The following is a 15,939-nucleotide window of genomic DNA, read 5'->3' as shown; positions in this document are numbered from 1 at the left end:
GTGGGGATTCCTCTCCTCTATCAACACAATTAATGCCTCTGACTCATCAAAGCTAAAACTGAACGCCTATCTTTCTGTGTCCGTTATAGCAAGCTAGCTCGCCAGTGACAAGTGAAGTGAGGGGGCTGTTGTGAAGCAGTTTTGTGTACCTTCTAAATACAGATACAGCATGACAGGATGAGTGCTGACTGAAGAATCGGCTTTACAGTTTTAGTTAGGGTTCCTTAAAGCAATCATGAAATGATGTGCACATTGTTCAGGCAGCTAGGGTGGGACTTGTTGCAGGTGTTTAAAGTAGCCAATAGGGCTGTGTGTTACAGTTAAAGAGGTCCATGAATGTAGAAAGGAGAGCGGCCCTGTCAGCAGACTGTTCCCGGACTGAGACCTTCCAGTGAAGATGACCAGAAGACTAGTCGGGTCCAGTTTGATGACAGGGAACAGGCTACAGCATTGTGGTGGTTTTCTTGCCAGGTGCAGCTCACAGAACCCCGGGGCTAACAGAGCTACTGGTAGTTAGCACTTAGCTAACTTACTTTAGTAAGAAGTAAAGCTATCTTTCCATCAGGCGACGCTGTAAATGACCTTGATACTGTATTCTCTGTCAGTGTCTGTGTCCTGGTGAACGGCCATGTTCATTGTCAGGCTGCAGAGCCCAATTCTGTTGCCATCTGACAGCAGCTAACAGCTAACAGTTATGATTACCTACTTGAGCAACAAGTAAGCTAAAGCCATCTGTCCATCAGGAAAACCCTGTAATTAAATCACAGAGTTGAAGCTGACACATAAAATGTCATCCAGTTTCACCCAGATCAGCGAATAAAGTTACGCAGCTGTGCTTTTGTACGGTGAAGCCCCCAAAAACACTCCAGTCCACTTACATGAATGGAGGTATTCTGCTTCCACGCTCCACTGCGTCATAAGCAAGGGAGCGTTTCGCTGGATGCAAATTTAGTAACACCCACGAGTGCAGGATGAGTCATCAAGAGTAATTGTTTTCCAGGAGAAGACAAACTCTGAAATACCATTAAAAATACCCAAGAATATCTACAAAAATATTTTTTTTGTTGTTGGGCCAGATACTGGCACGTAGTCCACGTTTAGTGCAATACATGTGATACAAACACTTGGACACTAATTTTGACTTCATGGGGACTTTAAGTTGAGATACTGTAAGATACAAGATGTGAGAGTTTCATAATTGCTTCTGTAACAGGAAGACAGGATTTCTTTTGAAACTTAAGATGGGACCAGCAGTTCAGAATTTTTTGTGCTCTGAGGCCCCTGAATGGGTCATATAAATTGAAATAATGATAATTAATTATTTAAAATAATGTAATTCCATCTGAGTTTCATAAAGATCATATCTGTGTGAATGTGGATAAACTTCCACTCACCATAGCCAGAGGGATGATGGCCTGAATGTCCCGCTGCACTACTGTCAGCTCCGTCACAACCTTCTCTGAGTCCGGAGGCGGGTTCTGTCCCTTGTAGTCAATGTTCCAGTTGATCCGTCTGGTCACCGAGAGGCTGGTGAAGTTCTCCATCTCGAAATCCAACTGCATCACCTCCACATTGCCCAACACATCCCTGCCAGACCAAACAAAAAACACACACACACACACCAAACAGAGCTGAAATTAAAACAGGCCAAATATCAGTTACAGCTACATATTCATGAAAAACACAGCATGACAAAGAGCTCTGGCGATGCATTCATTTCTGGTAATGAAATCGTTGACTGGATGGTTTTTAATTATTAAACATGCCATTTAGTGAGCTGTCCACGCGCTGCTCTGCAGTTATTTTTAAAGTTTTCCTTAAGTTACCCTTCAGTTGAAAAAAGAATTAATGAAATTATCAAGGCTTCAATATATGAAACACTGCAGCCAAAAGTAGATATTTCAGCAGACACTTGTCAGATGATGTATATTAGTGTTTGTTCTTTATGCAAGTTATATTTTACATCTGCATATCTGAGGGCATGTCTTACTGTGAGACTCGAAATGAAAACTCAAAGACAGCATGTAAATATATATACGGTTGATCATTTTCAGAGAATAAGATCAATGCTGTATTATCTTGTACTGAAGAGTTGAATGTACTTCTAAAATGTGCTGGAAAAAGAAGCTGTGCTTCAACAAAGGGATTCTGAGTGGAGCACTAAACCCAAAATTCAGTCAGCGTACTACAAAAAGTTAAAAAAGGTAGCCCATCTCAGGTTTTGAAATCAAAAGGGGCAAAATACTCACATTTCACTTGTGTATTTGATTCACATTACAATAGAAAAGCACTTAGATATTTCAGCACAGAGCCTTCAACAGAGCATACAGGCTCAATTTGGGGTTTTATGAGGCTGTATGAGTTATTTATTGATAGTCAGTGTATTGTGTACAGTAGATGTAGGTAATACAGTGACTATTGGGGCTACATAAAGCGATGAAATAGATTTTAGCCACCTTAAAAAAGGTCCACCTAAAGTTTCAACATTACTTTAAGTGTACGCTATATTTAGAATGTTTTCACAGCTTTACTTTCCCATCAAACAGCCTTTTCTGACAGGAAACCACCATCATATTAGCCAAATATTACTCTGCCCAAACCAACCAAACCCCATGAACACAGGAGTTGCTGGTCTACCACTCGCTCGATTTGAGTTTGTGTTTTTGTGTGACTTCAGTGTTTTAAAGGCTTAGTCTGGATTCATCAAAATCACACACTGACACAAAAAACCTGAAAGACTGAGGCAGCTCTTGTGTTGTGCAAGGTAAAATGACAAGGAGTCTGGTGGCTCCTTATTGAAAAAGCCTGTCTGACAGCAAGGTAAACTGGTGAAAACATTCTAAATATAGTGTACATTTGAACTGATATTGATTTATTTACTGGAGCTTAGCTTCCCTGCTAACACTCCTGCCTACTGGGGGCATGTCGACCGCCATCTACTCTAGGTAATACACTGATTATCTCCTTCATATAATCCAAACTATCCCTTTAACACACAGCTGGGAGTTGGACCCAATTTTTTAGGAACCGATCACTTTATTGATCCCGTGGTTCTAGGTGCACGGATCAATCAGAAGTATATAGCTTTACATGACACTGTTTCTGGCCTTTATTGACCCACTGTTAGGACATCACTCTAGATGTCAATAAAAGGATAACTGAATAAACCCTCTTCATATTTCATTAGAGGATGATGCTATGTCTTTAACTGGTCAATGATCTGTTTGGTGTCATTGTGTTGGGGGTATATATCCAAAACATTTCTCTCTGGGCCACTTTCTTCACAGCATCACCTCCTCTTGTATAGGCATTATGACTTTCTTAATCTTACAGAGTTTTAAGGAAAAAGGGTGAACGTCAATAACATAATGTCATGCAATTGCATAATCCATATTTCCTGTATGGATTGCACTTTTGTGGTCCAGTATTCATTGTTTCAGGGGTTATTTGATTTGTCCAACTTATAATAAACCACACTTTTACTTTGCTGCATTTTTCACACAGCTGATTGATCAAGACTGATCACAGCGTTCCGGTTGGATCAATAAATCAATATTCAATAAGCTGCCTAGGCTAGATTTCATTATAAAAGCTGTTATCTATTGGCCGCCGGTGGGGTGTAATCAATGTTATGCATGTAGCAAAGCTCCCATAAGTTGTCAGACACTCATCGATGAAAAGGCCCCATTATAACTTTTCATTCAGTCAACAATCTGACTTTCAGTCAGTCTTTAGTCTGTAGATCTCAGACTGACAGGAAATAAAGCCGTTAAAGATCTTAAAGGTCACAGTGAGACGCTTACAAACTGAATCTTCATGACTAGACGGCTGACTTCCCTTTTGAATTTACTTTTCTAACAAAAACAACCACGACGATATTCAGTTTTCTGATGTCTACACAAAAGCTGTAAAGAGACAGCCCACCATTGCTGTAAGTGGTTTTGGTTAACGTAATTTTGTTGTTCAGCCTTTATGCTAAGTGGTTTGGGTTCACACCTTTTGTGATTAAATAATGTCAAGGTGAGGAAGCTGAAGCATATTGCAATATGTATCATTATCTCACGTTGAAATGTAATTCCTTAGAGCCATAATACATTTAGAAATTGTGTTTTTGGTCTGGTCACAAACCCTGAATACAAAATATTCCTCTGTAAATCTAAAAAGGTTTTTTAGGCACCTGGATTGACCCCAAATTCAATCTAACTAATGATGCATCAACGAGCTTATCTGTCTCTTCATCTCATTTCACACTGCTGAGAACAAAATTAAATCCTTCTCACATCTCGTTGTATTCCACTGAGGTCTGCTGACCTCAACCTCCCTGCTTTTTATATCCACTGGTGGCCGCAATTTCATTTCCACAGCCTTGAACAGCTCAAGATGCTGCTAAAGATGATTTTTTTCTCAACTATGTCTCCAACAAAATGTATCCATGCACAAAGAAATAACAAATGTATATTGATGAAAGTGTAACTCCACTTGTATCACAGAATTTACTCAACATACTGAATAAATTGACTTTTTTCACACCAGCTATGTTGGCATGAAATTGTATTTAAACACAGGTGCTACCAGTGATACTAATTAAGGTTTTATTTCATTCAAATAAATAGAGTCAGGGTGTTGCTATTGTGAATGTTGGCTGGAAAAGCCCTGCTACATTAAATGGAATAAAATGATCAGTATCATTGGTAAACAACTCTGTTTACCCTACCGTTTCATATCAATATGACTGCTGTCAGACAGGTTTATTGTTGAAGGTATCTAAAATTTTAAGTTTATTCTTAAACATGCCATAAGGAAAAAAATAATAAAGAAAATAAGATGTTAGGAAATTAATACGGTCCCTGAAAACTAGGACCTTTCAAATTAACATCCTTTACATATAAAATTGAACTTTGAAACAGTTAAGTTTTGACCTTTTGAGGTTTGTGTGAAGTGTTGAAGTGTTTGGTTCCATGAATTTCCTGTGTTCATTTCCATTATCCTGTCAATGGGAATTCCAATTGTGTGTTAGCATCAAGCTAACAAAACTAACCAACTCAGGAATTGTAAAAGAAGAAAAAAACAAAACAAAAAAGGATCATGACACTTACAGGTAGAATCAGTGGGATTTGTCTGAGCTGTTTGTAAATGCACCAGAGAGATGTCAGGATGTCATATACCGACATATTGGGTTGGTAAAACATGCCAAAAAAGCTAAGTAATGAGAAAATAAGGAAAAAAAACACAATGGAGAGATTTCTGCAGAAACAGCCACCACCACACACTCCTGACTAAATCCTACACACTAGTCCCTTACATGCATAATTAAAGTTTATCATTATTTTTTATTAAATTATCATTTTGTTCAAGTCTTTTCATTTCACAACATTTATACTTATGTTAGTATGATGTCTTAACCTACTAATCTTGTTGGTGGTGTGTGTGTTCACTCGAGGTGTTTTCTTCACTGGCTGAACAAATTTCTTCTTGCATAATCGATGCAGATTTCATGTATATACACTGCATGGAATTGTTGTGATACACCTGATAAGGGTCAATTGGATGGAAACATTGCACATTAATAAATATTCTGGCACTAAGCAAGACAGTGTGCATATTTAAGTTATAGTTACGTTTAGGGAACTCGGGGAAAGATGGTGATCTTAGTTAAATATTGAAACACACAGAATGCATTAACTTTTTAAATAATTAACCAGAGCCGCCATCTTTCTTTAACCTTAACCAAGTGTTTCATGAGGATTAACCTAAGTCCTGTGCTTTGTCTGCCCAGCCATCCATGAAACTGTAAAAAGGGATGATTATAATCCAGACAGCAATTACATTTCCTCGAAAAAGTATTCGGCAAAGGTAATTCAAGGTATTTAAATAGTTTTGTCGGGGGTTGGATTGTCTTGTTGATGTAAAGCTTCACTCCCCCCTGATAATTCATTTATTTGTGCTTTACTGAAAACACCTAATCTGACATTAGCAGCCTTATTTATTTTTCTATACGTTTACACTTATGCATGTGGCTGTTGCTACGAGAGCCGCTAAAAACTGATGAGAAGTGACAGTTCTCTAATGGTATTCCTGCTTACTTAGATGGAGTTATCATACACCATGAATTAATCAGTGATGGTGTCTGAATGAAAACAGTGTGCAGGTCTCGTCAATAAACAATCACTGCTCCCTAATCTTGGTGGCCGGCTTTCTTCTTCTACCTGAAGGTCTGAGTGTGGAGCCTCTGCAAGGAGATTGCAAATTTGGTTCTGCCTCTCACTTTCAAATAATTGTAATTGCAGCAGCTGCAGATTTGCTTCTGACCAAATCAATAGCTTTTTGTAGGTAACCTGATTGTTCTGATGGCCATGCACATGAAATACTTGAGCACTCTCTCTTTTGCTTCTCTCTGCCAGAGGTGGGAAGTAACTAAGTACAAATACTTTTGTTACTATACTTAATTAGATTTTTACAGGTATCCACTTGAGTATTTATTTTTACAACTTATTACTTTTACTGCCTACATTTTAACACAAATATTTGTACTTTAAACTCCTAATATTTTCCAAAAGGGCATGTTACATTAAAACTTGAATGGAGGGGGCAATAACATATAGAAAAGACGATTTCTTGGTGTATCCATCAGTGCATCACACATAAAAGATGCAGCAACACAAAAGTGATGTTAAAGATGTAATAAGAAATCAACACTGTAAATGACAACACAACATGACAAAGAGATGCAACAAGCCCCCCCCCCAAAAACAACAAAAAAGACGTACAGGACGTAACAGAGCAAAAAGACATAACAAAATGTAAATGACGTAACAAGACAAAAACAACACGAAAGACAAAAGAAGACTGAAATGACATAACAAGACAAAGAAATATGTAGTGAGATGAAAAAGGTGCAACAAGTCAAAAAAGATGTAACCAGACAAAAAAGACATAGTAAAATTAAAGATACATAACAAAACAATGTCCAAGAGGAAACAAGACTAAAATGATGGAACAAGACAAAGAAGATGTAACGAGATGAAAAGCACATAAAACGTAAGTAACAAAAAAGATCTGACAAAATTAAAAAGACATAACATAAAATAAAGATGAAAGAAGACTAACACAACGTCACAAGACAAAAAAGATGCAACAGACAAAAGTGACGTAAAAGACGCAGCAAGACAAAAAGACAGAATAAGATGAAAATGAGTGTATCTGTACTTCTACTCGAATAAATAATGTGTGTACTTTTGCCATGTCTGCTCTCTGAATTGTAAAGATACCAAAAATCTTCAGCTGGGACCTTCGTTTTACTATCGTAAACATGCCTGCGATGTAGACGTGATAACAGAAGCCCCCCTGTTATGAAAATCCCGCTTGTTGGGCTTGTAATCCTCAGGTTCAACAAGCCAAACACGAAACTGTCTCACTGGTGGCGAAGGGGCAAATTAAATCTCTCTCCACCCGTGACGAGAATCATCCCGCTCAAACCTCACCTTCAGCTGAGAGTGAAGCGCTCGCTGTCCGTCCTTCACAAAAGCGGAGACCCGTTCCGCCATTCAGTCTTGAGAGTCTTTTAATGAAAGCTGGATCAAACTATCTGTACGAGACGCCGCCCACAAAAGGTTCCTCTCCGGAACATAGTGATGAGATCTCACCCTATTTGTCTCGACATCACTCACTGAAAACAAACACCCCCATCTGTCTGTGACACACTAAAGCTGTCATCAATACGGCCCACTGGAGTGAGGACATGTACAAGGCGCTCAATACAGTGTCGACTGGCAGTACACTGGAGGGAAGCAAAAATGATGTTCACAACGCACTGATTTGGGTTAGAGGGCATTCTTTGTTATCGGAGTGAGAAGTAGATCATAAAAATGTAAGTGAATGATGAATAAAAGCAAAAAAAGACATTTCTTGTTCATCTTGCATTGAATGAGTTACTGTTCCCCCTGACATTTTGACATAGTTTCTGAGATCTGGTTTAAAAAGAGCAGATTGGAGGAAATATCACATCACTGTCTGTCTGCACATGGCCTTATCACAATCCTTATTGATTCTCTGCTTTAGGTTTCTATCTCTTTACATCATCTGTATACGCAACACGTTCTCACACCTGAGTCTATTAACCCTTTTCCATACACATGTGCTGGCTTGATTTGACTCGTCAGCCCGGCATAGCAGATGAAGATGAGTGTAGCTTAAGCTGAGCAGCTGTACATGGCAAATAAACACTTCCTTCCATCAATTCTTCACAGTTAAAGTCCCCTGTTATTTTACACATGAACTGGCTTTGTTTGACTCAGTGCGTCAGCCCAGCTCAGTAGCATTTGCACCCTTCTGAAGATTTGTATTTTAGTGATCGGCCTTATACGATTGTCTTGAGTCATGCATGATAAACACATCATTTCCTATAAATTCTTCACAATAAAAGTCCCCTGATATTTCACTGTTCAAAAGGCTTTTACGATGAAGTAGCAAGATCAGAAAAGGGTTTCCATCAGCAGTAACTTAATTTCACTCCTATCCAGCTGAAATCGAACATGAAACAATAAAATAGAGCAGATACCTGAAAGCACAACGACACAGGAGTGAAACTAAATTAAGAAAAAAAACACAGAGTTTCAGTTAGAAGCTACACAAATACTGAGAGCTGAACTCAGACTTTTAAAAACGTCTTTGCCTGGTGTGTCAGTTTCAGCCAGGAACAGGTACCATCTGCATCTGTATAAATCACAGAGAGGGGTGGGGGTCACATTTCATTGTCACTTGACAAACTGGGAGTGAGACTGGATTTGGGAAAAGGTTACATAACGTAACATGCGCCACATTTACCAGATGAGGACTTTCTCCCTCTTCCCCTGACTGCAACGGCACATTAAAACATTAATGCTAGAGAGACACCTCCACAAATGACACTAAAAGCAATACTTGCAACGTCATACTTTGAAGGATAGGGGAACTGACCAAGCTGCCATATTTAATGTGTTGGGAGTGAGGATGGGCAGGTATACCCATAGTGACTGCATAGAATTACAGTGCAAGCTTCACATGTCCCCTTATATTTGGGTTCTGGCGTGACTGTATGGCACACTGAAAGAACCGAAGAATAACTAAATCCATGGCAGTTTTTACTTAAATTGGTGGGCGCTTTTCTTGCCACTGCTCTTGTAGCTGCTGTGTTACAGTATGTCTTATTACATTTCCCTCAGGACATCTCAACAAGACTGTAGGGTGACCTTTTCATCAAAACACTAAATTATGTATGTGTTAGCTAATTAATGTCACTTGAGTACAGCTCCTAAGGTTTAAGAGAGAGAGAGAAAAACATATAAGGAAGAAAATGTAGAGGATTTTTTTTTTTTTTTTTGGTAAGCTTCCATGTACTCTGCTCATTATATTCCATTGTTAAAATGAACACTCTAAATCTTCCATGTAATTACTCATGACACCATTCAGCTTTGATAGCAACAATTAGAAAAAAAAACATTGATGTTGGACAAACAAAACTTACCATAAAAGCATTTTAAAACGGAGTGGGCGGTGAAAACCTAAATGAGTGATTTCACGCTAGACGAAGAGAGGAGGGAAGTAAACATGACTCAAGAAAGCCCGGCCTTTTTTCCATCAAGTTAATGATGTACAGTCTGCATAGCACAAAGTATATGTTTTAAAAGTTGTAGCTTGGGGCTTTTTCAGCGCTCAGGGGGATTTCATTCTTTGATCAGAGGCCTGTTTGAACTGATTAACAGGGAGGCTTCATTGGATCAAAGCACTGCAGGGCAGAGATACAACAGCACAAGAACAGAGACAGTGAACAGAGGGTTCAGACTGGTCCATGCTGAAGTCTCTACTATAAAGTCGTGAGTGCTTTAACACTGATTTTTTTTAAAAGCAATTAAACCAAAGCATGGGGACGTTTTATTGAAATAAACCAGGAATTTTAAGGAATAGTTAAACATTTTGGGATATTTCCTTTTTTACTGAGAGTGAGATCAATCTTCTTTGTGTGTTAAGTTTTGAGCTGAAGTCAGTTAGCCTAGCTTAGCATAAAGACTTGAGGTAGGGGGAAACAGCTGGCCTGGCTCAGTCCAATATGATAGAGCGTAATTCACAGCACCTTTACAGCTTGTTCACGAGATCCATTCGATGTAAAAACTAGTTTTACAATATTTGCTTTTTTTAAAAAAAACAAAACAAAAAAACATGAATACTAGATGGATTCTCCAGTCAGTAACTCTGACCAAGGCACTGGTTTAGAACTGGAATTGGTCCCCGGGCACTGCACCTAATACAGACGGGTTAAATCTCACTGTATGTTGTATTCTGTATATGTGACAATAAAGTTTAGAGACATATACAAATTTTGTATTTGGCAACTTGAGCCATGGCAAAGATGAACTGGGATAACCGTTGTTTTCAAAGAAAGAGTTATAGTACCTCACTGACCCTAAAATTGCAAATTGCTGTTTTAACATTTCTATTTATATGCAGCGCAAACAAACATATTTTGGGGCTTAGTAAAAACTCAGTGTTTAAGCTGTACACAGACAACAGGAGTTTTAAAATCCTCGCAATCTTGAAATGGGGTTGCATCATGCACATAAGGAGAGATGTGGTGCAGTAAAGGGTCTGGGTGAGAAAACATGTTATATGTGTCAGCAGTAGTATGCTAGCCAATGTGTGCCTTAAAGGCTGAATGATTACTGCCATGGTGCGGTCATAACGTGATGTAGTCGTGTCTGGTGGAATTAAGGCTGCTTTGCTGTGCTTCTGGCTACGCTAGTCCTGATTCTAGCTCTGTACTTTAGGCACAAGTATGAGGTTGGTGACCTTCACATCTCACTCTCAGGAAGAAAGAAAACAAGTGCATTCCCCCAAATTTTAAACAAAAAAAACTTTGAGAGCTTAAACTGACCAACAAACAGCTATGGCTCAAACAAACAAATGAAAAACTGCTAACATTGAGTCATTGTACCATCTGCTGCCCTCCCCATTCTGCAAAGGTTTCATTTTTCTCTCTTTCTTCTTTTTTTTCTTTTAACCTTACCTATATAAAATGCACATTGTGTATAATAAAGAATTTTCACATGGGTGTGGAAACAATTTATGTAAACAGCCCCTAGAGAACATCTATTGTGCTAAAAAAAAAGTTCTTTTTCATGCAGCTTCAAAATGGAAAACATCAGTGATGATGGAACAGCTTTGAAAATAGAGTGCTTGTCAGTCCACGTCTGTCCTGCACAAGTTTTTGTCAGGAGGCAATATTGGCACTTGAAAATGTGCTCTGAAGGTTTTTTTTTCCTCCCTTGTTTAACACTGAATTATTCAGAGCAAAAAAAAGAACCAAGAATCATTTTATTAAATGATCGATTGTTTCTGCTGTCCTGACCATGACAGCGGTAATGCCACAGCATTTTTAAAAACATTATTCAGTTGAAATCCATTGACCGTGATCAATAATGCATTGGTTCATGTGGTGTACTCAACGAGCTGCTGTTAGAGTGGGACTGTTCCAGATAGAGGGTTACAGAAGAATAAACGTGTTGAATAATTCTAGCGCCGACTAAAGTGTGATCTGATAAAGAGAAAACTCGAGATAAGAAGAGAACAATAAAGAGAGGAGAGTGATGAAGAGATCAGCTTTACGCCCCGGAGGGAACACACTGTCACCTCATTTCCTCAGTTTCAGGTAATTTTAGGTAAACAAAACCAGATGTTCAAACAAAACTGGTGCTCAGATGTATTCACCAATGAGATGCAAAATGATGCTGGTGTGTTCATGTTTGTCTTTTTTGGGGGAGAGGTGTGTGTGTGTGTTTATGTGCATGTGTATGAGGAGGGGGGCTTTAAATGGCAAGCGGTTTGCTGCTCAAATCTCGCACAAAACGACGTATGAATGAGAACAATTATTGAACTTAGAAAACATATTAGACATCTCCTTATTACAGCATTGAATGGGGTAATTAGGGGAAGAATTGTCTTGAGAAATCATGTATTTTTAGGCTCATTACTGTAAAACGTCTGAGTCTTATTAGGCTGTTGCACACAGTTTCATCCTGCAGTGCAAGCTCAGACTCAAAAAAGAGAGAAAATGGGGTTGGATCTACTCCCTTAATAAAACAGACAAGTAAATAAGACAAACAGACTCAAAAAGAAAGCTACAGGGAATGTAGTGTGATAAGAGAAACTATCCACAAAACGGATCCATTGCAAATAATTAAAATAAAGCCTCCCTCTCCAGAAAACACCCATTTAGGTCGTCTGTGAAAGCAGCTTATTATAAACCATATTTGCATTCAGTGTTAGACAGTGACATTAAATATCCATAGTAATTATGACATGAACAAAAGAGGAAATCAGGTGACGTTAAGTGTGATAAAGTAATGACAAAGTCGGGGTGAATGGATGAATCAAACACACCCAGACTTTCCAACATGTTCTCATCCCATCTGGTCATATATCAATGATTTGTCACCATCCCTCAGCGTCTGATACCGAGGCACGACGTACCTTTTTACCAGTTCCTGGTTAGGTTTAGAATAAGCTAACTGTAATACGTTATGTACGTCAGATGACATCACTAAAGCGACCTGCAAAATGAAAGTCATGTGACGCACATAATGTTATGTGTGACAGCAACTAACTAAATGCGACATCTTTTCAGACTGAACTGGATCACAGTGTCTCCAGGAAAACAATGTTTACCTGGAGCTCACGTCAGCTACCGCACAATGTGGCTAACATTAGCCATGCTAACAGCAGCAAACCGCTCTCCTTGCAGGTTAACGTCTACATGTCTGCTGAATGTGGTTACACATTACTTTGGTTGAGTGGATATATGTCAGTTTATTCTGACACAGCCTACATATGACCTTAGTTTCATTTCTAGATCAAAGTATGGACGAACCATGCTGTTTTAAAGGGTGTCACCCGTCCCACTGTCAGCCTTAGCGGCTACAGTTAACCAGCATTGTACATTACAAAATATTAATAATTAATTTAAGTGACCGAATATTTCTGGGGCAGACTAGCGTGGATACCAATGTATATTACTACCCTACATATTTTAACCCAAACCATATTCTTTTCTTAAACCTAAATAAATAGCTTTGGTGCCAAAAGACTGTGACCATTTCACAACATGAACCACTTGATGATGAAGGTCTGGTACGCCAGTTGTTGGAGTCATTAGAAATGGACCTATTCAGTAGTTTATGTATGAGGACGTGTTGATTAAAGTACATGTAACATAAGTTGCAGGTCTATATTTGTCAATTTACTTTTGCGGAATTAAAGAGGCAGTGGAAAGCACTGACCTCTTTGTGACTCCCATGTATTCTGCTGTGTTTTTGCAATTAAACTGGTGGGAAATGCATTTATTTGGGATATTCAAGTCTGAAATATATGCAAATCACTATTTTCTGCCAAAGTTAAGTAGAAATTTACAACATATGAAAGTGTAATGTTGCATTTGCATGACAATCTAGCAGACATTTTCAATCCCTGGACTGAAGGCTCAGGGCCAAACTGATATTAGAGATTAAAAAAAACAAAAATCAATTTGTTCTAACGCTGCCCACGGGCAAGAAGTCCTCACATTAAATGACAGAATAGGTTTTGTGTCATTGCTTTTCCAAAATGAATCTCTTGATGCCGGGGCAGACGGCAATGCATGATTAGCTGAAAAACAACAACTGCCTAAATTATCACTAGGACTGACTTAATTGACAACAACTTCTAATTTGAAAGATGCAAATACACTTAAGAATATACACAGAGTAGCATTAAAGGGGCAGTTCACCCCAAAATCAAAAATATATTCTCCCTTTGCCTGTTGTGTTGTTTATCCATCTAGACTTTTTTGATATGGGTTACAGAGTTTTGGAGATATCAGCCATAGAAATGACCCCCTTCTTTCCAATGTATTTGGACTAAATGGCACCCATTTCGAAACCCAGTGTCTCTTTTCATTAATCATGACCCAGTTACTCAAGATAATTCACAGAGCTTGTTGTGAACAGTTTCATGTATTTTCTTTCTAGTAGAAAACTAGCTCTGGTAGATTCTAATGCAGGAAAAAAGTAGTTCCTAACTGAAACTGCTCACAACAAGGTCTGTAGATTATCTTGAGTAACCGTGTTGGGAGTTTTGGAAAGAGACACCGGTTTTGAATTTTTCAAATGTATTTTTTGGTGCTTGGAGCATCACAGGACCAGTGCTATTCCATTATATTGGAGGGAAGGCAGACATCTCTAGGGTGATAGCTCCAAAACTCTGCAACTCATACCAAAAAAAACATCTAGATGGATAACGAGCACTACAGGGTAGGGAGAAAAAAATATTTTTGATTCTGGGGGTGAACCGTAACTTTAAATTTAGGCAACTGCTTCATGTTAGCAAAAGAAATCACTGTCATGTTGCATTCATGATTATTTTGGCCCCTCAACAAAGAGTTCTGTTTTTGCCAGTCACACAAAATAAAGTGCATATTATTAAAAGTGTTATTTTGCTGGAATTTATTACTTTTCCATTCCATTTTTGACACAAATAAAGGCTTCATGCAGACTTCCAAGCAACACAAAATACAAGTATCTTGAGCCAATTTCACAACAGTATATTTCCATGAGAAAATCTCAGGTGACGTGAGTGCTTTTTATATAAAAAGATTTCACGCACACATTCAATCCATTTGAAGGGAATGAAGCATCGAAACATGAAATTTTTCCCCGTGACTCCACTCTTTATAACTTTAGATGCCTATTGTTTGGCTGTTTGGCTTTAGGTGGTCACAGAATTGACTGAGTTTTTGACAAAATGCAGCGTGACACATTGTTTCTCTATCCATGCTTGACCCCCTACTGGACATTTCTCACATGGTGACAGGGTGGCAAAGATTACATGACATGGGTCACTAAATATAGCAAGAAATGCTGCCACGAAAGCACTAAGAAGTAAACAAGAGAGGAATAGTGGGTTTTTTTTTGTCCAGGTAAAGCCACTCTTTCTTTGTCCTCGCTGTTCTCTCTCTCTCCCCAGCCATATGGGAGTCCATGGGGATGCCAATATTTAGACCAGCAGTTGTTAATGTCTCCGAGGGTTGGCAATAACCAGCTTAGCTCCCAGGGCCTCAGTTCTTAATGAATCGAACGCATCACATATTGTGATTTATGGTTGTAAATTTTTAGTTGCTTTCCCTCAGTGGAACTGGCTCAGAGGCAGGCCGAAACTCCAGGAACAAAACCAGCAGGTGTTTAAAGGATCAGTTAGATTAAATTCCAGAGAAAGAAACTTGCTTTCTCACTAACCCAAAGCAGTAGTACCAGATAGTTTTGATTTTATTTGTAGACTCTAAGATTTTTGCCACACCTTCAATACAAGTGAGGTGCCTGGAATTCTAGGCGTTGCTCTGAGCATTTATTAAAGGAATAGTTCTGATTATTTGAAGTGGGGTTGTATGAGCTATCAATAGTCACGTGTATTACCTACAGTAGATGCTGCTTGACACTCCCTTATTTTGGTGAAGCAGAGAGGAGTACCTGCATGGACGCTAAGCAGTGTACTGCTGCAGCAAAACATATTTAACCACTTAAAAAAACACTAAAAACATTTAAGTATCTCCTATATTTAGAACATTTTCACCACTTCACTCTGCCTGCAGACAACCTTTAATGATGGAAAACTTACATTATATAAGCAAAATAATACTCTTGTTTAGGCAACCAGACTCCATTGGTGAAATCAGTCATTTTTCTTCACATAACATGGAAGTTGCCGGTCTTGTGTGACTTTGGTGAATCCAAACTAACCTTTTAAAACACCAAAGTCACACAATAACACAAACAAACTAACCAGTCGGGTCAGGTGCAGGCCAGCATCTCCCGTGTTCTGCAAGAAAAAATGAATGATTTTGCCAATGGAATCTGGTTGAACAAGAGAGAGTGAAATTTA

At 38.7% G+C, this 15,939-nt stretch overlaps 1 protein-coding gene across 2 annotated transcripts in view; it reads right to left on the bottom strand.

The window, feature by feature from the left end:
• Nucleotides 1-15,939, bottom strand: part of tmem132e (transmembrane protein 132E) — a 519,725-nt gene that overhangs the window by 78,675 nt on the left and 425,111 nt on the right. For both annotated transcript variants that reach the window (XM_084730028.1, XM_084730027.1), the window contains exon 4: nt 1,395-1,587. In XM_084730028.1, coding sequence (XP_084586154.1) covers nt 1,395-1,587 — 193 coding nt within the window. The remainder of the gene's footprint in view (nt 1-1,394; nt 1,588-15,939) is intronic.

This window comes from Lutjanus erythropterus, chromosome 11 (assembly GCF_056507025.1).
Source record: "Lutjanus erythropterus isolate fLutEry1 chromosome 11, fLutEry1.hap2, whole genome shotgun sequence".
NCBI lineage: Eukaryota > Metazoa > Chordata > Actinopteri > Lutjaniformes > Lutjanidae > Lutjanus > Lutjanus erythropterus.
The sequence above is the reverse complement of the archived record's forward strand: the minus strand, read 5'-3'. Positions and strand labels throughout refer to the sequence as shown.